The sequence below is a fragment of the Oryctolagus cuniculus genome, chromosome 18, assembly GCF_964237555.1.
Source record: "Oryctolagus cuniculus chromosome 18, mOryCun1.1, whole genome shotgun sequence".
Lineage (NCBI taxonomy): Eukaryota > Metazoa > Chordata > Mammalia > Lagomorpha > Leporidae > Oryctolagus > Oryctolagus cuniculus.
Window position 1 is genome coordinate 40,812,060 of NC_091449.1, and position 22,389 is coordinate 40,834,448.

General features: G+C 41.7%; 1 protein-coding gene across 5 annotated transcripts in view; it reads left to right on the forward strand.

Annotated features, from left to right (window-relative positions):
- RSPRY1 (ring finger and SPRY domain containing 1) overlaps positions 1-22,389 on the forward strand; it is a 49,997-nt gene that overhangs the window by 7,910 nt on the left and 19,698 nt on the right. For 4 of the 5 annotated variants that reach the window (XM_008257327.4, XM_070061956.1, XM_070061955.1 and 1 more), the window contains exons 2-5: positions 11,531-12,035; positions 19,814-19,866; positions 20,941-21,053; positions 22,095-22,221. In XM_008257327.4, the coding sequence (XP_008255549.2) occupies positions 11,686-12,035; positions 19,814-19,866; positions 20,941-21,053; positions 22,095-22,221 (643 nt within the window). In that variant the 5' untranslated portion in view covers positions 11,531-11,685. The remainder of the gene's footprint in view (positions 1-11,530; positions 12,036-19,813; positions 19,867-20,940; positions 21,054-22,094; positions 22,222-22,389) is intronic. The other variant, XM_051846799.2, reaches the window with a different exon arrangement.

Genomic DNA, 22,389 nt, shown 5'->3' on the forward strand with positions numbered 1-22,389 from the left:
GAAATGTCAGAATCATTCAGTGCTTTTCCCAGATTATTTAACAGTTACAGTCTGGAAATAATAGTATTCTGTGTAATTTAAACCTCAAGTACCTCTATGTTACTGTGCAATAGATGATTTTGGACACCAGGGTGACATGTGAAAACATCCTATCAAGACTGCCTTTCCTTTTGGGGGAAAGTGAAAACCAACTACAGCTGTCCCTTGGAGCTCTGGGGGGATTGGTTTAAGGATCTCCACAGATACCAGAATCAGAATGCTCAAGTTGCTCAGTTACCTTATGTAAAATGGTGTAATGTTTGCATCTAACCTACTTCCATCCTTCTGAATACTAGAAATCATCTCTATGATGCTATAATGCTTAATACAATGTAAATGCTATGTAAATAGTTGTTGTACTGCTTGGGGAGATAATGACCAGAAAGAGTCTGTACCTGTGCAGTAGACACTATTTTTTTCTGATTTTTTTGATCCAGAGTTGGTTGAATCCACAGATAATCCCAGGATGTGGAAGGCTGACTGTATTTCACAATCATCTCTTTTTCCTCCCCAACAAAATACTAGGTACTTTAGAGTCTGGAGACACTGAAACACTCTTATTAAAACATCTTTAGGTACTGGCAAGTATATTCTTGAAGTAAATCTACTTTTTGCAGTACAAATACTCAGTCTTGGTGACTTCTGAATTTTCCTCATTTAAACACTGTCTTCGGTAAGAAAATTGTGTCTTTGGGTTGTCCTGCAGTATATATATATATATATATTTTTTTTTTTTTTTGACAGGCAGAGTGGACAGTGAGAGAGAGAGACAGAGAGAAAGGTCTTCCTTTGCCGTTGGTTCACCCTCCAATGGCCGCCGCGGCTGGCGCGCTGTGGCCGGCGCACCGCGCTGATCCGATGGCAGGAGCCAGGAGCCAGGTGCTTTTCCTGGTCTCCCATGGGGTGCAGGGCCCAAGTACCTGGGCCATCCTCCACTGCACTCCCTGGCCACAGCAGAGGGCTGGCCTGGAAGAGGGGCAAGCGGGACAGAATCCGGCGCCCCAACCGGGACTAGAACCTGGTGTGCCGGCGCCACTAGGCGGAGGATTAGCCTAGTGAGCCGCGGCACCGGCCCTTGCAGTATATTTTTAAAACAAACATATTTCTGGGTGTATTGTCTATCTTGAGAGGGTTTAAGTACACAGATGTATGTATTTAACAGAACTCAACACATGCTTAAAATTTACATATACTAAACTTCTAAAAACTCTGAAGTCTAGCTAGTGATATGAATGCTGACTTATTTAGATGGAAGTATATTGATGCCTGCAATTTATTTTGAAACACATTAAAAAATTGGATTGATGGTGAATTTAGATATTGACAGATATGATAAAACAAACACAGAAAAATGTTAATGATAGACTCTGCTTACAGTGAATTTTAATACAGCTTTAAAATTTTTCATAATAAAATGGGGGAGGAGGCTGACATTGTGGCACACAGTGGGTTAGGCTACCATTTTTAGGCCATTTCAGGCATCCCATATCAGAGTCCCAGTTCAAATTCCAACTGCTGTGCTTCCTATTCCACTTCCTGCTAACATGCCTGGGAAGGCAGTGGAGAATGGCCCAAGTATTTGGGCCCTTTCTCCTATGTGGGAAACCAGGATGGAGTTCCTGGTTCCTTGCTTCTGCCTATCTCATTCCTGGCTGTTGCAGACATTTGAGGTGTGAGTCAGAGGATGGAAGATCTCTGTCTCTTCCTTTTTATGTGTCACTCTGCCTTATGAATGAATGAATGAATAAATGAAGAATTTTTTTCCTAAATGTTGGGAAAGCAACAGTAAATGTGATACTAGAAACTATTGCTTGAATACACATTTGCTGTTTTAGGGGAAAATCCAAGAACATTTTCTAATGACTGAAAATCATTAAAATTTCTAGTATATATGTTTTAAAAAGTCTGTTTATTTACTTGAAAGGCAGAGTGGCAGAGAGAGAGTATTCCATCTGCTGATTCTTTCTGCAACAGCCTGGATTAGGCCAGGCAGAAACCAGAAGCCCAGAACTCCGTCTGGGTCTCCGATAAGGGTGACAGGAACACAAATACTTGGACCATTGGACCATCATTTGCTTCCTCCCAGGTGTGTTAGCAGGAAGCTGGATCGGAAGCACAGAGTAGCCAGGACTAGAACCAGGCACTCAGATACGTGATGGGGTTATCCTAATCTGCAGCTTAACCTACTACACCACAATGCCTGCCCTGAAAATTTCCAGTGTATAAGAAGGTACTTAAAAAGTTTCTGGAAAAATGAATATAAAAGAAGTTTATATTGTTAAAAAAGGTTTTTGAAATCTATGCATTTTTTTCATAATATGCATTTTCCATAAACTATTTTGAAGACCCCCTCATACTCCATTGTTGTTATTTGATTTAGATTTGAGTGCGGGGAATTAGAAAAAGTGCTATGTGCTCTGACACTGTTTTGGAATGATAAAGTAAATATAATAGCAATAGTAATTTTGCGCCCAAAGTGTGGTTTTTCTTCCTTTTGGTCATTCATTTAAGTAGTTTCTCCTTTTTTGGCAACATAATCCTAAAGTATTATTTTCAAAGAAAAAAAATGTTCTTTCTGTCAGTTGTCTGTATTAAGACTGAATAAAAGCAAATATTTGAAGAGCTGAATCATTGATTCCTGGACCATTTGTCAGAGAGGGTTAGACCAGTTGGCCAAATGCCTCTGTGGTGAGCTGGAAGTCTCTGTTTTGTACTGACAGTGAGTACCAGAATCTCACTCCTTTGACACTAAACTTACTGAGACCCTAAGTTTGATTTCTGTTTTTCCCCTCAGAGAAGCTTTTAAAAATAAAAGAATTAGTGGCCGGCACCGCGGCTCACTAGGCTAATCCTCCGCCTGCGGCACTGGCACCCCGGGTTCTAGTCCCTGTCGGGGCGCCAGATTCTGTCCCAGTTGCTCCTCTTCCAGTCCAGCTCTCTGCTGTGGCCCGGGAAGGCAGTGGAGGATGGCCCAAGTGCTTGGGCCCTGCACCCGCATGGGAGACCAGGAGGAGGCACCTGGCTCCATGGCGGCCATTTGAGGGTGAACCAACGGAAGGAAGACCTTTCTCTCTGTCTCTGTCTCTCTCTCTCTCTGTCTAACTCTGCCTGTCAAATAAATAAATAAATAAATAGAAATAAAAGAACTAGAAACAGGCTGTCAATCCAAGCGTTAAGATGCCCACATTCCCATATCTGGTGCCTGGGTTCAAGTCCTAGCTATGCGCTTGATTCCAACCTTCCTGCTAACACGTATCCTGGAAGGTAGCAGATGCTGGCTTAAGTAACTGGGTCCTTGCCAGCTCTGGGGGAGACCTGGATTGAGTCTGCAGTTCCCAGCTTTGGCCACCACCAAAGTGAAAGTTAAGGTGAAGTATGTAAAACTCAGCCATTAAAAAGGGTGAAATCTTCTCTTTTGTAACAGCATGGATAGAACTGGAGGTCATTATGTTAAGTGAAATGATCCAAGCACAGTAAGACAAGTATCACATGATCTCACTCTCATATGGAGTCTCACGTTCTATGTATTTTGGATTAGTCTATGGGTAAATTCAACAAGTGTCTGTCTAAACCAGTGGATTTTTATTTATTTATTTGAAAGGCAGTTACGGGGGGAGGAGGGGATGTAAAGACAGATCTTCACTCCCCAAATGGTTGCAATGGCCGGAGCTGGGCCAACCTGAAGCAAGGAGCCAGGAGCTTCCTCTGGGTCTCCCACATGGGTGCAGGGGCCCAAGTATCCAGGCCATGTTCTGCTGCTTTCTCAGGCGTGTTAGCAGGGAGCTGGATTGGAAGTGGAGCAGCCAGGACTTGAACCAGCACCCATATAGGATACTGGCATTGCAGGCAGCTGCTTTCCCCATTATGCCACAGTGCTGGCCTCAACTAAATGAATGTTAATGTGTCCAATATTGAACTTGTTCTTGGCTAAATTACCTCTAACAAGACATTTTAGAGTTGATTTAATTGAAGTGCACTGGGATGTTAATAAGTGGCTTATTTCATTCTGTAAGGGAAATTGAAAGAAAACAAACACAATTTAATTGTATGGTGTAGGTAGCTTTATTGTTTACAAGGTATTTTGAAATTCTTCAAGTAACTGTGTAGTTGCTATCCTTAATTACTCCTATATCATATCTCTGAATATTAGATTGGAAAATTATCTTTTTTTAAAGGATTTACTTATTTGAAAGACAGAGTTGACAAAAAGAGAAAGAGGGGAGAAAGAGAGAGGGAGACAGAGGAGAGAGAGCTCTTCCGTTCACTGGTTTACTCCCCAAACAAACACAATGGCCAGGGCTGGGCCAGGTTGAAGCCAAGAACCTGGAACTCCATCTGGGTCTCCCACATAGGTGCAGGGGCCCAAACACTCGGGCCATCCTTTCCTGCTTTTCTAGGTACATCAGCAGAGACCTAGATCTAAAGTGGAGCAGTCTAGACTCAAACCAGCACCCACATGGGATACAGGAGTTGCAGGCAGCAGCTTAACCTCCTGTGCCAAACTCTGGCCCCATCATTTGTTATTTTGATCCAGGATTATTTCACTGATTTCTGTAAACCATGTATATATAGTATATGTAAATATATAGCATATATACAGTAAATATATGTATATATAGTATATGTATAGTATCTGTAAACCATGTATATATTGCTATGCAAACCTAGTAACGGATATACCCAAAGTGAAAAAACTGCATTAATGTGCGTTACTTGTAAGAATATATGTTTTATTTTCAAAGTATGAATTAGAGATAAGAATTATAAGCCTTGGGCCGGCACTGTGGCATAGTGGGTAAAGCCACTGTCTGCAGTGGTAGCATCTCATATTGGTGCCAGTTTGAGTCCCAACTACTCAACTTCCAATCCAGCTCTCTGCTATGGCCTAGGAAAGCAGTAGAAGATGGCCCAAGTCTTTGGGCCCCTGCACCTACGGGGGAGACCTGGAAGAAGCTCCTGGATCCTGGCTTCAGATCGGCACAGCTCTGGCTGTAGCAGCCAATTGGGGAGTGAACCAGTGGATGGAAGACCTCTCTGTCTCTGCCTCTCCTGCTCTTTGTGTAACTCTTTTTTTTTTTTTTTTTTTTGGACAGAGTGGACAGTGAGAGAAAGACAGAGAGAAAGGTCTTCCTTTGCTGTTGGTTCACCCTCCAATGGCCGCCGCAGCCAGCGCGCTGCGGCCTGCGCACTGCACTGATCTGATGGCAGGAGCCAGGTACTTCTCCTGGTCTCCCATGGGGTGCAGGGCCCAAGCACTTGGGCCATCCTCCACTGTACTCCCTGGCCACAGCAGAGAGCTGGCCTGGAAGAGGGGCAACCGGGACAGAATCCGGCACCCCGACCGGAACTAGAACCTGGTGTGCCGGCGCCGCAAGGTGGAGGATTAGCCTAGTGAGCCGTGGCGCCAGCCTGTGTAACTGTGACTTTCAAATAAATAAATAAATCTTAAAAAAAAAACAAAAACAAAAAACTTCATGCTATATGTATATTGATTTAAAATGTACATAACTTTCACATCATTATCTCTTTTGATTTTTTAGATTTATCTTGTTTATTTGAAAGGCAGAGTTGCAGAGAGAGAGAGCAAGAGAGACACCACCTTTACTGTCTAACTCTATCTGTCAAATAAATTTAAAAAAAAGAAAAGAATCAAAATAGGGGACAGTGTTGTGGCATAGCTTCTTATGATATCAGCATCCCAAACAGATCTTGGTTCAAGTCCTGTCTGCTGCATTTCTGATCCAGTTCCCTGCTGGTGCCCAAGTGCTTAGGCCCCTATACCCACACGGGAGACCCGGATGAAGCTCCTGGCTTTGGCCTGGCCCAGCCCCAGCCATTATGGCCATTTGGGGATGCAATCAGTGGATAGAAAAATCTCTGTCTCTCTCTCTCTCTCTCTCTCTCTCTCTCTCTCTCTCTTTTTTTTTTTCTATTTTTTTGACAGGCAAAGTTAGAGAGAAAGGTCTTCCTTCCGTTGGTTCATTCCCCAAGTGGCTGCTATGGCCGGCGCACTGCGCGGATCCAAAGCCAGGAGCCAGGTGCTTCCTCCTGGTTTCCCACGCAGGTGCAGGGCCCACGCACTTGGGCCATCCTCCACTGCCTTCCCGGGCCACAACAGAGAGCTGGACTGGAAGAGGAGCAACTGGGACAGAACCAGCGCCCCGACAGGGACTAGAACCCCGGAATGCCGGCGCCACAGGCAGAGGATTAGCCTAGTGAGCCGCGGCGCTGGCCTTATAATAAGCTTTCTAAATAAAAAATAAATAGATTGGGGGACGGTGCTGTGGCACAGTAGGTTAATCCTCAGCCTGCAGTGCTGGCATCCCATATGGGAGCCAATTCTAGTCCCACCTGCTTTCTGCTCTGGCCTGGGAAAGCATTAGAAGATGCCCAAGTGCTTGGGCCCTGCACCTCTATGGGAGACCCAGAAGAAGCTCCTGTCTCCTGGCTTCAGAGCGGCCCAGCTCTAGCCATTGTGGCCATTTGGGGAGTAAACCAGCGGGTGGGAGACCTTTCTCTGTCTCTCCCTCTCACTGTAACTCTACCTCTCAAATAAATCTTTTTGAAAAATAGATTTTTCTTCTGTTTGGAAGATCAGAAAGCACAGGGTCTGAGAGGGGTTGGGTGACAAAGAGTAACATCAGATTGCTGGTATTGTTGAAAAGTTCTCCTGTAACGGTTTATTCAGTAAGTGGTCTGGGGATAAATTGCTGTTACATGTGTAAAACTCTTAAGTTAGGGTCAACCATTCCTTTGTGGAAGATAAATCTAAAAAAAAAAATGCGTCAGGAGAGAATTTTTTTGATTTTTTGTTTTTTAAAGTTCTCTGGTTGAGTAGGCCTCTCAACAATGAATTAAATTGGGGTACATGTGTATTGTCACCAAATACTACAAACTCTTTTGGACACAGATAAGGAGCAGCAACATGCTCTTGATAGTCAGCGTAGAAACTTACTGACTTTCCACAGACATGTATTGTACTCCCTACTTTGTTGAGTTGGAAGCTATATTGTGCTGGCAAATTTTTAACAATTGGGTCTCCAGGAAATCAGCAGTTCTAATTTGTAGGGTTCCCCTTTTCTATTCTGTAAATCTTCTCACCATTGCCGATTTCAGACTTGTAATATAGTTGTCATCAAATACAGAATTGGGAAGAGACATTTCACAGTGAATACTCCTGGGCCAGTATAAGTCAATCCCAGCACATCACTGGCTGAAAGTATTCATTAATCTGCAAGGATCTTAAAGTAACATTTGGAGACTGTGTGTGTGGACATATACATTTGGATTTAGGTTATTTCTTTAAAAAAAAAAAAGATTATTTATTTATTTGAAAGTCAGAGTTAGAGAAGATAAGAGAGAGAGGGAGGTCTTCCACCTACTGGTTCACTCCCCAATTAGCTGCAACGGCTGGAGCTGCACCTATCTGAAGCCAGGATCCAGGAGCTTCTTCCAGGTCTCCCACGCAGTGCAGGGGCCCAAGGACTTGGGCCAACTTCTTCTGCTTTGCCAGGCCATAGCAGAGAGCTGGATTGGAAGTGGAGCAGTTGGAACTGGAACCAGCACCCATGTCAGTGCTGGGATGTCAGTGCTGCAGGCAGAGGCTTAACCTACTATGCCACAGCATTGGTCCCTGCTTTTTTTTTTTTTTTTTTTTAAGATTTATTTTGTTTTTTTTGAAAGGCAGATTTACTGAGAGAAAGAGAGAGGAAGAGACAGACACAGATCTTCTATACACTGGTTCACGCCCCAGATAGCCACAACAGCCAGGGCTGGGTCAGGCCGAAGTCAGGAACCAGGAGCTTCATCTGGGTCCCCACATGGGTGCAGGGACCCAAGCACTTGGACCATCTTCTGCTGCTTTCTCAGGCACATTAGCAGGGAGCTGGATTGTAAGTGAAGCAGCCAGGACTCAAACTGGCACCCATATAGGATATTGGCATCGCAGGCTGCAACTTTACCTGCTACACCAAATACTAGCCAACACTTTTTTAAAAAATTTTTTTGTCTGAAAGGCAGAGTTACAGGGAGGAGGGGCTGGGGAGTAAAGATCAGTCTTCCACCTGCTTCTTCACTCCCCAAATGGCCGCAAGGACTAGGGCTAGGCCAAGCCAAAGCCTGGAGAATCAAACTCCATCCAGGTCTCCCACATGGGTAGCAGAGGCCCAAGGGCTTGGGGCATCTTCTGTTGGTTTCCTAGGGGCATTATCAGGGAGCCAGATAGGAAGTAGGGCACCGGGGACTGGAACCGGCACTCCTATGAGATGCCAGTGTCGAAGATGTGCCCAAAAACAGGCCTCTGAAACACTCTTTTATGTACTCAAATGTTGCCTGATGCTAGAACTAAAAATAAAGCCAATTAGATTTTTAAAAAATAAGGTGATTTATATAAATACAGTGTGTTGCCTTACATAATTAACCATTTTTCATTCTGGTCTATCTATCCTGGACAATGTTACTCATAAGCAGAGAAACATGTAGGTTCATCATGATGCTTCATAGGGTGGACTGCTGGAAATCTATGGAGCTGCTTTTTCCTTTGTGTTGAGATCCACTGAACATCTAATAACTGTAACTGTATTCTAGAGGTTATTTGGGATGACTTTTCCAGAAGGCCAGCATTCAAAGATAGTTTCAGTTCATTTCTCTGCTTTCCAAATAAATAAATGTTTAAGAACTCAAGATCCATGGGCCAGCTTTGTGATGCACTGGGTTAAGCCTCAACCTGTGATGCTGACATCCATGAGTACCAGTTTGAGTCCCAGCTGTTCTGCCTGCAGTCAAGCTCCCTGCTAATGTGCCTGGGAAAGCAGCAGAAAGTGGTCCAAGTGCTTGAGACTCTTTCACCCATGTGGGAGACCAGGATGGAGTTCCTGGCTCTTGGCAAGTTGTTGTGGCCATTTGGGGAGTAAGCCAGCAGATGAAAGATTCTCTGTCTCTGTCTCTCTAATTCTGCCTTTCAAATAAATACATAAATCTTTTTTTAAAAATTCAAGATCTACCAAGCTGCTTTCCTCATTAGCACTTTTCAACATTATTTCTTGTTAATTTTTCTAAATAGCTTTACTAACTGTTGGCATTAAACTATAACTTTTTAGGATCCCCTATTCTCTCCCCTCCAAGGCTTTGTTTTCTGGGACATACGCTCACCTTGATATTCTCAAATAATTTTCAGTTATTTTTAGTACTTGATTAGTCTCCCTTCTGCAGGTGTGCCTTCTCCAGTTCAACATGTCTGGTTAAATTGAATCTATTTGCATCTTGTGTCCCATCCTACCTTCCATACTGATGTGTGCAAAGGCTCTGGAGTCTCTGGAGAAAATTGTGCCCTGGTCCCTGAAATAATAGGAATGTCATTACTTTGCCTCTTTGCTGGTTTAAAGTATATTCTCTTTAAAAAGCTCTTTCCAGCTTAGTCTTTGCATGCTCCTACTATATCCTTTGGTCACATCCTTTTAAGTGCAGCCTTCAAATTTTGAAGACAGCTTGGCTGATTTGGGGACCAGGAACATCAGTGGCATTACTTGGCCCAGCTCTTGCTGCCGTGGTAGAAAACGAAGGGAGATAACATCTGCCTGTTACCGCCCTTCCTTCCTCTCTCTGTTGTCCCTTCCCATCCCATCCTTTCCTTTCCCCTCCTTCCTCTTACATAATTAGATTATATATTCATATTTATATATGTGGAAAGACTTTACTCTCTTTCTTTTGTTTTCCCTCTATAAGCAGCAATTTAATTGGGAAAATATTGAAAATAATTTACTGGGAGACCCAGAAGAAGCTCCTGGCTCCTGACTTTGGATCAGCTCAGCTTCGGCCATTGTGGCCATCTGGGGGTGAACCAGCAGATGGAAGATGTCTGTCTCTACCTCTCTCTGTAACTCTGTCTTTCAAATAAATAAAAATAAATCATAAAAGAAAGAAAGAAAATAACTTACTGTGAATCTGTCCAGAATAAACAAAGTTATTTTTTTCATGCCTCTAATCCCACTGAGTTGTCAATTTTATTAGCCAGTACTCAGGATATGAAGAGTTAATTGTATATAGCCAAATATTGAGTGATGACTACACACTAGCCTTGTCAATTCCCTCTATGTCCTAGGTTCAGATAACAACCTTTTTTTTTTTTTTTTAAGATTTATTTATTTATTTAAAAGGCAAAGTTTCTAAGAGGCAGAGGCAAAGAGAAAGTCTTCCATCCGCTGATTGACTCCCCAAATGGCCACAACAGCCAGAGCCAGGTCAATCTGAAGCTAGGAGCCAGAAGCTTCTTCTGGGTCTCCCATGTGGTGCAGAGGCCCAAGGACTTGGGCCATCTTCCACTGCTTTCCCAGGCCATAGCAGAGAGCTGGACCAGAAGTGGAACAGCCAGAACTCGAACCAGCACCCACATGGGATGCCGGCACTACAGGCAGCTTTACCCACTGCACCACAGCTATGGCCCCCAGATAACATCCTTTTACTTTTTGCTACCAGCTTCTAGTCAGTGTCCTGCTTCCAAATCCTTACTTCTTCCTAGAACCTAACAAGATTTTCTCAGCTTAATGAAGAGCTGGTTCTATTGTTAGTATTGTGGGTTTCTTTTTTGATGGTTGGTTGGTTGGTTGGTGGCTTTTGGTTTTGTTTTTTTGTCCTTTTTTTTTTGGGGGGGGGGGTAATGATGATAAATGTACTGTGTGGGATGAGAGTGGCCATCCCTGAATTCCTGAAGGGCAGAGACTACTTTGTTCATCTTTATTCTAGTCCCAGCCTGGTGCCTGGGGCAAGGTGCTTAGTATTTTCAGACAAGATAATTTGGTACATCTTGTTCTTAACTTTGTAGTAGACTTGTACAACAAACTAATGATTGTAAAAAACTTTCAGATGTAAACTTAGCTTTCCTGAAACAGTGTTGCTTATATAACAGAAAAACTTTGTAACTACTTATATGATATCTGTAAATTCTTGGGTCAGCCTCCAATGGGAAAGCCACATAGTTTTAGTAATTGAAGTAGAACACTCTAGCCTTTTGTTCTTGATATCAAATAGGTGATAACAAATGAGCACTATCATATTTGTTCCATAACTTTTTTAACAGCTAACATCTGTAAGTAGATATTTTATTGAAACATATTAAATTAAATTGCCCCATAGGTTTAAGAAAGGAGATGAGTCATTTTTTTAATCACAAAAGGAGCTCTAGAAAAGCAATTATACATTCTTCTATATTTCTCTATAGCTAGAACTACACCTATGAATTTTTTAAAAAATCTATTGTATATCCTGTGGTTTATACGGATATGGGTTAACAATCAACTTTATAATATATAATAAGAAATCATGGGTTATTAATTCTATTATTCAAAGATATCTCTTAGTGTTGGAAACCTACAAAATAACTAAAGAAGATTCTTCATTGTAATCCTAATATCTATAAAATCAAACTAGGAAAGTTTGAGTAATTGAATGATCAAGAATCTTCTATTTATTTGCCTTTTTCTTCTTTTTCTTTCAGAACTGCACTTGGATGACCAGAATTCTCCATAGTTGATAATGGTGGAGATGAGCTCTGCAGCTTTCTCTGGCATTCAGTTATTAAAAACAAATAGGATGCAAGTTCCTGGACTTCAGATTATGAAAACAGCACTTGGAAAACTGAAAACTATCTAAATGATTGTCTTTGGTTGGGCCGTGTTCTTAGCAAGCAGAAGCCTGGGCCAGGGTCTGCTGTTGACTCTCGAGGAACACATAGCCCACCTACTGGGGACTAGAGGTGCCGCTGCTACCATGGGTAACTCCTGTATCTGCAGGGATGATAGCGGAGCAGAAGACAGTGTTGACACCCAGCAGCAACAGGCTGAGAACAGTGCGGTACCCACGGCTGACACAAGGAACCAACCCCGGGACCCTGTTCGGCCACCAAGAAGGGGCCGAGGACCACATGAGCCAAGGAGAAAGAAACAAAATGTAGATGGGCTAGTGCTGGACACACTGGCAGTAATACGGACTCTTGTAGATAAGTAAGTATCTGATGCAGTCACCTCCACTGTAATGGAAAGTGTTCTGCCAGGAACCATGACTTTTGGACTCCTTCAGCTTATTTAGGATCTAATCAAGCCTTCTGCTCAGAGGGCATGGGAGAATATTTTCTTCTCTGATGACAGAATAAATGATAAAGTTTGTTTTTACCTGCTATTATCTACTGTCTGGAAATGTCTAATCATTTCTGTAACAGAAACCACTAATTAAAGCTGTTATCTTGGGGTGGATGTTTGGCCTTCTGGTTAAGCTGCCAGTTAGGACACCAGTATCCCATTTCAGGGTACTGGGTGCAGAGTCCTTTTGTCTGAGTCCCAGCTCCAGCTCCTGATTCCAACTTCCTGCTAACGCAGAAGTAGAGAGTTGGGTAGCAGGTGATGGTTCAAGTGGTTGGGTCCCTGGACCCAAATGAGAGACCTGAATTGAGTTCTTGGGTTTGGCCAGACCCAGTCCCAGATGTTGTGGGCATTTGGACAGTGAATCAACAGTTGGAAACTCTGTGTCTCCCTGCCTCTTAAAATAAACAAATATACCAACTATGCTGTTTGCTAGAGAATGTAGTCGATATGGAGTGAGTTGTGTTGTTAGCTACAGAAAGGATTTTTTTTTTAAGATTTATTTTATTTGAAAGAGTTACAGATAAAGGGAGAGACAGAGAAAGAATCTTTCATCTGCCAGTTTACTCCACAAAAGGACACAGCTTCCAGTGCTGGCCCTGATCAAAGCCAGGAGCTTCTTCCAGGTCTTCCATATAGGTGCAGAGCCCAAGTACTTGGGCCATCTTCCACTGCTTTCCCAGGCACATTAGCAGGGAGCTAGATGGGAAGTGGAGCAGCCAGGACTCAAACCAGTGCCCATATGGGATGCCGGCATTGCAGGCTGTGGCTCTCCTGCTACACCACAGCACTGGCCCCTGCAAGAACGATTTCATGAAGACTCACTGTTGTGCTTTCCCATCTATTCTACTGACCGGAGATTCAGGATGGATTGTTTGCCAAGAGCATGGCTGCATGCAATTTCTGTTTGCAATGTAAAGTCAAAGTCAAGGAGGGTTTTCATCCTCTTCCTCTTTTTATATCCCTTATTTGGCCCTCTTGATCCATTTGGGAAGCTTGTAAGTTGCAACTGCAAGGCACACCTGTACCTGTTTTGTCTTCCCCTCCTGTTTTGTCTAACTCTTAAGTAGAAAATCCCAGATTGAATAACAGTGAAATTAAAGGTATAATCCAAGTTGAAAAAATATTTTTACTTAAGGTTGTATATATAATTCAGTAGTTAAGAGCACAGATTTTAGACCCATGATGGACCCAGGTTCAAATTCTTTCCCAGCCCTTTCCTAGCCACATGACATTGGTGAACTTCTTCTGTGAGCCCGATTCCTCATCTCAAAATGGAGAGTAATACTTTTCTTTCTATCTTTGAAAGTCAGAATTAAAGAGAGGGAGAGGCAGAGAGATCGTTCTTCCACTGGTTCACTCCCCAAATGGCCACAATGGCCAGGGCTGGGCCTGGCCAAAGCCAAGAGCCAGGAGCTTCTTCTGGGTCTCCCATGTGGGTGGCAGGGACCCAAGTATGTGCCATTTTCACTGCTTTAACAGGGAGTTGGATCAGAAGAGGAGCAGCAGGACTCTAACCAGCACCCATATGGGATGCTGCTATGTAAGCAGAGGCTTAACCTTCTGTACCACAGCGCCAGCCCTGAGTAATACTTTTCTTACAAGGATTATGAGATTGTGTATCTAAAACATCTGGTATAATGCTTGTACAAAACAATTGCTTGATTGGTGGTAGTATTTTTCCAAAATCATTTCTGATTCTTTTTCTTCATACCCTATTAGTAAACTTAAGCATATAAATACTTGATAATCACATGTATAAAAACTCAGTTTTTGAGGCATTTAGCTTAGCAGTTGATGCCTGTCTCCCACATCAGAGTGCTTGGGTTTGATTCCTGACTTTAGCTTCTGCCTCCAGCTTCCTGCTAATATGGTCCCTTGGAGGCAGCAGTGTTAGCTGAAATTATTGAGTTTCTGCCACCCACATGGAAAATCTGGTGGTGTTTCTGGCTCCTGAATTTGATCTTGGCCCAGCCCTGGCCATTGCATACATTTGGGAAGTAAACTGGCATATGGGAGTTCTCTCTATCTGTCTTTCAAATAAATAATTTTAAAAGGAAAAAAATAGCTTTTTTAGATCCTCAGAAATTATAGCATAAAATAGGGTGGACCTGTTTTACAAACATGTCTTTAAACTTACAAATTACTGGCATGTTTGCTGGTCTTCAAGAATGACAACTTTTGAAAAATACTCCCCTTGTATAGTAAAATTGTAATGAAAAGTTATCCTTCCCAAATAAGAAAGTAAATCACAAGCAATCTTAATTTAAGGCTTTGGAAAAGCAGATGCGGAATAAACTTTACCATTTCTTTTTAAGATTTTTTATTTATTTGGAAGTCAGAGTTACAAAAGAAAAGGAGAGGCAGAGAGAGAGGGAGAGGGAGAGGGAGAGGTCTTCCATCTGCTGGTTCATTCCCCAACTGGCCACAGTGGCTAGAGCTGCACCAATCCGAAGCCAGGAGCCTTCTTTCAAGTCTCCTACATGGGTGCAAGTCCTTGGGCCATCTACTGCTTTCCCAGGCCATAGCAGAGAGCTGGATCGGAAGTGGAGAAGCCGGGACTTGAACTGGCACCCATATGGAGTGCCAGCACTGCAGGTAGTGGCTTTACCCACTATGCCATAATGCCGGCCCCCTACATTTCCATATTTTAAATGACAGTGATTAGGGGGGTATATAGGAGCAAGGTAGGAACTTTATTTCCAAGTTATAATGAAATATTACAAAAAAGTAAAATGACCCTATTGGTAAAACTCATAACTCACATGAAAAAAGTGGTACACATTTAAATAGCAGGACAACTTTTACCTTAAACTGTTTTTACTGAATTATAGGTATCACCTTTCTGATGATGGTTAAAAAAAAAAAAAAGGAGCCAGTAGGGAAGGAAATGTTGGAGAAAATAATGGCACATTGCAATCCAGACAGTTTATAAACATGGTTGGATAGCTTGTCTTTTAGAAGCTATTGAAGGAGAATTTTATGGCCTATAAAGTTTATTGGGCTGTTACAACCAGACATGAAAGAATATTCAGGTAGGCTTAGTAAGAATATACCTAAATGGATGTATACAGAAACTGCAGTTATAAAATAATCTGAATTGTTTTTATTGTCCTCTCTTCTCTACTTGTTTACTTAGGGAAAGGTGACCCTGATGTGAGAGGAGAGCACCACCCCTACTGCTGTAATGAGAGCATTGCTGTAGGGAAGAATTCATGGTGTTGGTTTCTAGTCGTCCATGACTTTGTTTTTAAATAAATTGCCCATTTGCACCATGCCTCATTATCCAGCTTTCTTTTCTCTTGATCTAAACCAAGTTTTTTGTAATTATATTTTGTTGTTGTCATTGTCTAATTTTAATCCTATGTACTTTTTTAAAAGATTTATTTATTTATTTGAAAGTCAGAGTTACACAAAGAGCAGGAGAGGCAGAGACAGAGAGGTCTTCCATCCGCTGGTTCACTCCCCTATTGGCCACAATGGCCGGAGCCGTGCCAATCTGTAGCCAGAATCCAGGAGCTTCTTCCAGGTCTCCCACGCAGGTGCAGGGGCCCAAGGACTTGGGCCATCTTTTATTACTCTCCCAGGCCACAGCAGAGAGCTGGATCAGAAGCAGAGCAGCCAGGACTTGAACTGGCGCCCATATGGATTGCTGGCACTGCAGGCAACGGCTTTACCCGCTACACCACAGCGCCAGCCCCTATACTTTCAATCTAATATTCTTCAGTTCTGGAAACTTCTTTATCCATTATCTCCTTGAATATTGTTTTCACTGGGTTCTGAGCGAATTCCTCAATATTCTCTTTCAATTCGTTAATTTTCTTTTTCTGGAGCATCTGGAGTTATACCATCTGTTTTTTGTTTCTTGGGTTTATTTAAAGATTTATTTATTTGAAAGGCAGAATTACAGAGAGAAGGAGAGAGAGAGAGAGAGATTCCATCCTCTGGTCATTCCCCAAATGGCTATAACAGCCAGAGCTGGGCCAATCCGACCAGAGTTGGGCCAATCCAAAACCAGGAGCCTGGACCTGCTTCTGGGTCTCCCATGTGGATGCAGGGGCCCAAGGACTTGGGCTATCTTTGGCTGCTTTCCCAGGCCATAGCAGGGAGCTGGATCAGAAGCAGAGCATCCAGGACTCGAACCAGCACCCATATAGGATGTTGGCACCACAGGAATCAGCTTTACCCACTTTGCCACAGCGCCAGTCCCTATACCATCTGTTGAGATTTTTCTTTCTATAAATATATTTTATTTCTAGGGTTTCTAATTTTTTTCTTTCCTCCTTGATTCATATTTCTTGACTTTTTTTTTTTAAGATTTATTTATGTATTTGAAAGGCACAGTTAGAGGGAGGAGAGACAGATCTTCCTCCACTGGTTCACTCCCCAAATGGCTGCAACAACCAGAGCTGGGCCCATCGAAAGCCAGCAGGAGCCAGGAGCTTTTTCCGAGTCTGCCACATGGGTGCAAGGGCCCGGGTACTTGGGCCATCGTCTGCTGCTTTCCCAAGGGGCATTAGCAGGGAGCTAGATCAGAAGAGGAGCAGCAAGGACCCCAGTTAGCACCCATATGGGATGCTGGCACTACAGGAGGCAGCTTTACCCACTACACCACAGTGCCGGCCCCTTGTTTTCAAATTTCATATACTTATGGCTATTCCTTTAAATACACATATTTAAATCATTTTGAAATTCTGTTGCATATTTTTGGTAGTGACTTTATCCTTAGATTGTTAATGGTCTTAGTGTTAGTTATTTTCATGTACTTGGGAATTTATTATGCTGACTCTTCTTGATGAAATTTTCCCCTTTTTAAAAAAAAATATTAGTTATTTGAAAGATGGAGCTACAGAGAAAGAGAGACAGAGAGAGGTATTCCATCTGCTGGTTCATTGCCCAAATGGCTGCAATCGCCAGAGCTGTGCCAATTGGAAGCCAGAAGCCTGGAGCTTCTTCCAGGTCTCCCATATGGGTGCAGGGGCCCAAGCACTTGGGCCATCTTCTGCTGCTTTCCCAGGCCATAGCAGAGAGCTGGATTGGAAGTGGAGCAGCCGGGACTCAAACCTGTGGCCATATGAGATGCCAGAACTGCAGGCAGTGGCCTCACCTGCTATGCCTCAGCACTGGCCCCTTTTCCCTCACTTTTGCCTAGGTGTTCTCCCTATCTGTCACTTTTTTATTGTGGATATCATGTCCCAGGGACCCTCAGTCTGTGACTGAACCTAAAATCAGAGTTGGTGGCTCTGAATTCCCATCCTACTCTTAAGAAGTTCAGGTTTTGCTGCATAACTTTGCCTTTTTATGGTCACTGATAACTTGCAGCTTTCTCCTTGTCATAGCTCAAGTTATCAACATTTTTCAGCTCCTTTCCATGATGGGGGAACCGTGTCCCCCAGCTTCCCTTATTTATTCTGATCCACTCCTTCCACAGGAATTTTGGTCTTCATTAACCTGCAAGCTTAGGGGGAGCCCAATCACCTTGATCAGTTTCTGACCCACAGCCCAGTAGTCCTGTGGCATTGGTATCTGCCCTTCACTAGAAATTTCTGCTCTGTTTATGTTCCACAAAGGAGTCTATCTTATTCTTTGTGTGTATGTCTGTATAGAACTGAGGTACTCCTGTTCCTTGTTTGTTACAGATTCTTTGTTGCGTTGTATATTTTTTTCCTTTATCTCCTTTTCCTCCCTCCAAAATATCAGTAAATTTGCATTATAGTGAATTTAAGATACATCCTGCCAATATGCCTAATATATATTTATGTTTATATAAGAAAAAATGTACAGAGAGTTTTGGACTGGGCTGTGTTCAAGTCCTGGCTCTGCTCCTTTTAAAGTTTTTTTTTTTTCTTTTAGTTTTTGTGGCTTCCAATTTCCTGCTAATGTGCTCCCTGAGAGGCAAGAGATGATGACTCAACTGGTTGAGTCCTTAGTACCCATGTTGGAGATCCAGGTCAATTTCCTGGCTCCTGGCTTTAGCCTGTCCCAGCCCCAGTTGTTACAAATATTTGGAGAGTAAAACAGAAGATGGGCGATCAATATCTCTCTCTTCCTCTCTCTCTCTCTCTCTCCCTCTCTCTGCCTTTCAAATAAAATAAATTTAAAAAAAATTTAAACCTCTTTGTTTTTAGCGTCTCATAACGTTACTGTTTGAGACCTCTGTTGCCATATGTACATCTACAATGCTCTGTTACTCTGTTCCTTTGTGTGCTTGAAAGTACTGTTGCTGGGGCCGGTGCAGTGGCATAGTGGGCTAGGCCTTGGCCTGTGGCGCCAACATCCCATAGCGGTGCCTGTTTGAGTCCAGGCTGCTTCTCTTCTGATCCAGCACTCTGCTAAGGCATGGGAAAGCAGTAGAAGATAGCCCAAGTGCTTGGGCCCCTGCACCTGCGTGAGAGACCCAGAGGAAGTTCCTGGCTCCTGGCTTTGGATCGGCCCAGCTGCAGCTGCTGAGGCCATTTGAGGAGTGAACCAGCGGGTGGAAGAACTCTCTCTCCCTCTCTCTGTCTGTAACTCTACCTCTCAAATAAATAAATTAAAATTTAAAAAAAAAATCTGCACTGAGTTGCTGGCTCCTAAAAAAAAAAAAAAATGAGTACTGTTGCTATCTTTCATCTGATGGTGGTCACTTTCATTACTGCCAAATTTTTGTTTCTACGAATAGCACTTCAGTGAAGAACAGTATGCATTGATTTGTGGACCCATGTGAAAGTGGAAGTTTTTCTAGCATAATTTGATTATTGCTAGATCATTCTCCAGAAATTTTTACATCATTCAATTATATTGTTTAAAATTTTTCCTTTAAATAATTTTCCCTTGTTATAAAAGGGTATAGAGTGTCAATCAACTAGTAATTTCCATATCACTTGATTATTCAGAAGGTTAAATTACTTAATAGTTTTAATGATTAAATGATTTTTTCACAGTAAAACTGATCCACATTATGTAAACCAATAAATGATGAATCCTTAAGCAATTAAAAGTATAATTGTTCATAGAAAATATTTCATAATTGAAGTTCTCCTAAATACCTCTTTAGGATTTCTGGAATCATAGTTTGAAAACCCACTGTACTGGGTATAAAATATCACTTTAGAATGTTCATTACTTCCTTGCTTAAGTTTGATTTCTTTTTCTTCTAATGACATTTTATGAAGTTTAAGTGTGTAGTGATGTTTCCCAGAAGACAACTTTAAAACAAAGATGTTTATGTCGGCTCTTATTTCTGTAAATCCTCAGTTGGTATTTGTTATCTCCCATCCTGGCATTTCTTGGAGCTAAGTGTGAGGAAGATGATGTTGACCTTCCTGGCTTCAGTTGCTTCAGTTGGCATTAGACCTCTAGAAGCAAAGCTGAGGAGCGGGTTCTGGGCTCTGGAGTTTGTTCCTTGCTTTTACGGCTGTGTGCCCATCTCCCCATTTTGTTTGTGAACCACTGTGGACAGTGACCAGGGAAATGAGCACGTAACACCGCATGTGTTTGTCCTTACAGGTTCTAGCTGGTTGTCTCTTCTGTCTCTTTCCCTACATTCATTCACGATCATTTTTTCTTTCTCTTTTTACCCTCACATTTCCAGTTTGCAGATTTTTTTTTATAGAATTGTTGTTATTTCTTAGAGTTTAATGTCTTGAATGTTTGTTTTTCAGTGATCAGGAACCTCCCTATTCAATGATCACATTACATGAAATGGCAGAAACAGGTATTTTTAAAGTTTGGTTTTTAATACTTCTGCTTTAGTGTTTTCTACTGCTATAACAAGATACCTGGGGCTGGGCACTTTATAAGGAAAGGACATTTCTGTAGCTCGCAATTTTGGTGTCTGGCTTCCCTTGAAGGCCCCCTGGCTGTGTTAGAACATGAGAGAGAAGCAGAATGGGGAAATAGTTGTGTGCAGAAGGAAGCTGGAGAGATTCAGGGGTCAGGCTTGCTCTCTTTCTAACAACCCAGTCTCATGAGCACTAAGCAGGCTCCCATGAGAACCACATTAATCCCTTTCAGTGGTGGCATTCCCAGTGACCTCACCACTTTGCACATTTTATGGGTCTTCCCAGCTTAATACCACCACTCCGGGACCAAGCTTTCAGGCCATGAACCTTTGGGGGAAACACACAAACCATATCTAAACAATAGCAACTTTCTTATAATAATGAAGAAATATGGTCACCTTTTTTGTCTGTTTTTGTTTTGAGATAAAATTTCCCGTAACTCCTTTGTATGTGGAAATTACCCTGTACAAGTGTAAGAGGTATTATATATTGTGTCATGAATAGCTGTACTTCTCAGTGCTGGTTTAATCTCATCTGAAATTGTGGGGCAAAAGATTAGCTTCTCTTCTTTTCTTTCTGGTTTTTTTTTTTTTACATTGTCAGATCCGAAAAGGATTCTTTTTCTTCCTCAATTTCCTAAGTGTGATCCTGAAAATAGAGCCAATTGCTAAGTAAACTGTTGTCTCAAGTTAACTTCTATCTCCTGTATAGTAAATAATATAGCTAACACTATTTTAATCATAATTTGAGAACTCAAGACGATAGCTAAAATTTTCTCCAACTAAAGATGCCCACCAAATCACCAGACTCTTAAAATTTTGGTTTTTTTGATTCACCATGATGACTAGCTACTGATATATGTTCATGTCAAACACTACCTTTTAAAAGCTACAAGATGAAGATCAAAGTGTTTCCGTTTTAGTGTGAAGTCTTTTTGGGTGACTTTATAAGGTAAATATTTTCACATTTTTAAAATAGTAACTATGATATTGTTGATTTCTTCTTAGATGAAGGATGGTTGGATGTGGTCCAGTCTTTAATCAGAGTTATTCCATTGGAAGATCCACTGGGACCAGCTGTCATAACGTTGTTACTAGATGAATGTCCACTGCCCACTAAAGTAAGTTAGTACTCAGCTTTCATGAAACTGTCACCTGGGCTTAAGCCCAGAATGAATGACCACAAAGAACATTTGATATCATGCGTTTCCTCTTTATATATTTAGGTTCTGTTTTTTCAGTATTGGTTTAATTATATAAATTTTCTTTTTTATTATTAATGTTGTGTTATATCCTTTATTAATGATTTACTATAAGATTTTAGCTTTAAAATTTTTAAATGTTAATAAGAGAAGCATTTTTATCCAGATTTTATCAGATTTTATCTGATCTTTGTTCAGAAACTAGAAAAGAATATTCAGTTGCTGAGTTTTCTTATCTTTCTCTGAGCAATTTCCTCATAATAAAAATTTTCTAGTAAAAGAAAAAAAGCTTTTACCAAAAGCATTTTGAGTCTTATTCAGATATATTAAGGATTAGTGTAACGTTGATTATCCTTTTTATAAAACAGAAGTACCAAATTTTTATTGCCTTGGTCCATTTAGTCTATAGGTTGCTTTTTGTTGTTGTTCTTGCTGGATTTTGGCCTCTTTCATTTGTCTGTTTCGATCTTGGACATTTAGATTCAGTGCGGAAAAACATTGTGGATAGCAAGGAGAAAGTCTTTAACCTAGTCACTGATGAATTGAACTTTGCCTAGGCTTATAAGAGGTTTCTGTTTTAATTGCCTTGGAAACTCTGGTGGCATTATTATTTGTTTTTGAATAACTTTTTGCTTCAGCACTACTAGGCCCTATTGTTATCAATCCTGTTGGCATTTGAATTGATTTACTCTGTAATGTTTCAAGAATATACAACATACATTTGATACAACTGGTATGTTTTAAATGAAATTGGATATAACAATTCATATGAAAAAACTTTCATTGACCAAATAGTATTTCCCCTCAATAATGATATCATTGATATACATTATACAATTTTTGTGTGGCCATTCTGTTTATTTAATACCTGATTATATAGCTTGTGTCCCAGAGAGTCATTTTGAGGAAACAATGTGAGCAGTGTGTATATCAAATCTGCTTGTGCACTCTTGGTTTCAGGATGCACTCCAGAAACTGACCGAAATTCTCAATTTAAATGGAGAAGTAGCTTGCCAGGACTCCGGCCACCCTGCCAAACACAGGAATACGTCTGCAGTGCTGGGCTGCTTGGCTGAGAAGCTAGCAGGTAATCCTCCAGAGCTCCCCATGGGAAGATCTAGCTGTTTGACACTGAGAGGAAGTTGGCAGTGCAGATCTTTGGTCATATCTTCTGTCCCAAAAATAAGTATTTCCAAAAAAACCAGGCAGGGACTGATGAAAATTACTCAGAGGCTCAGAGGTAAATGCAGTCTAA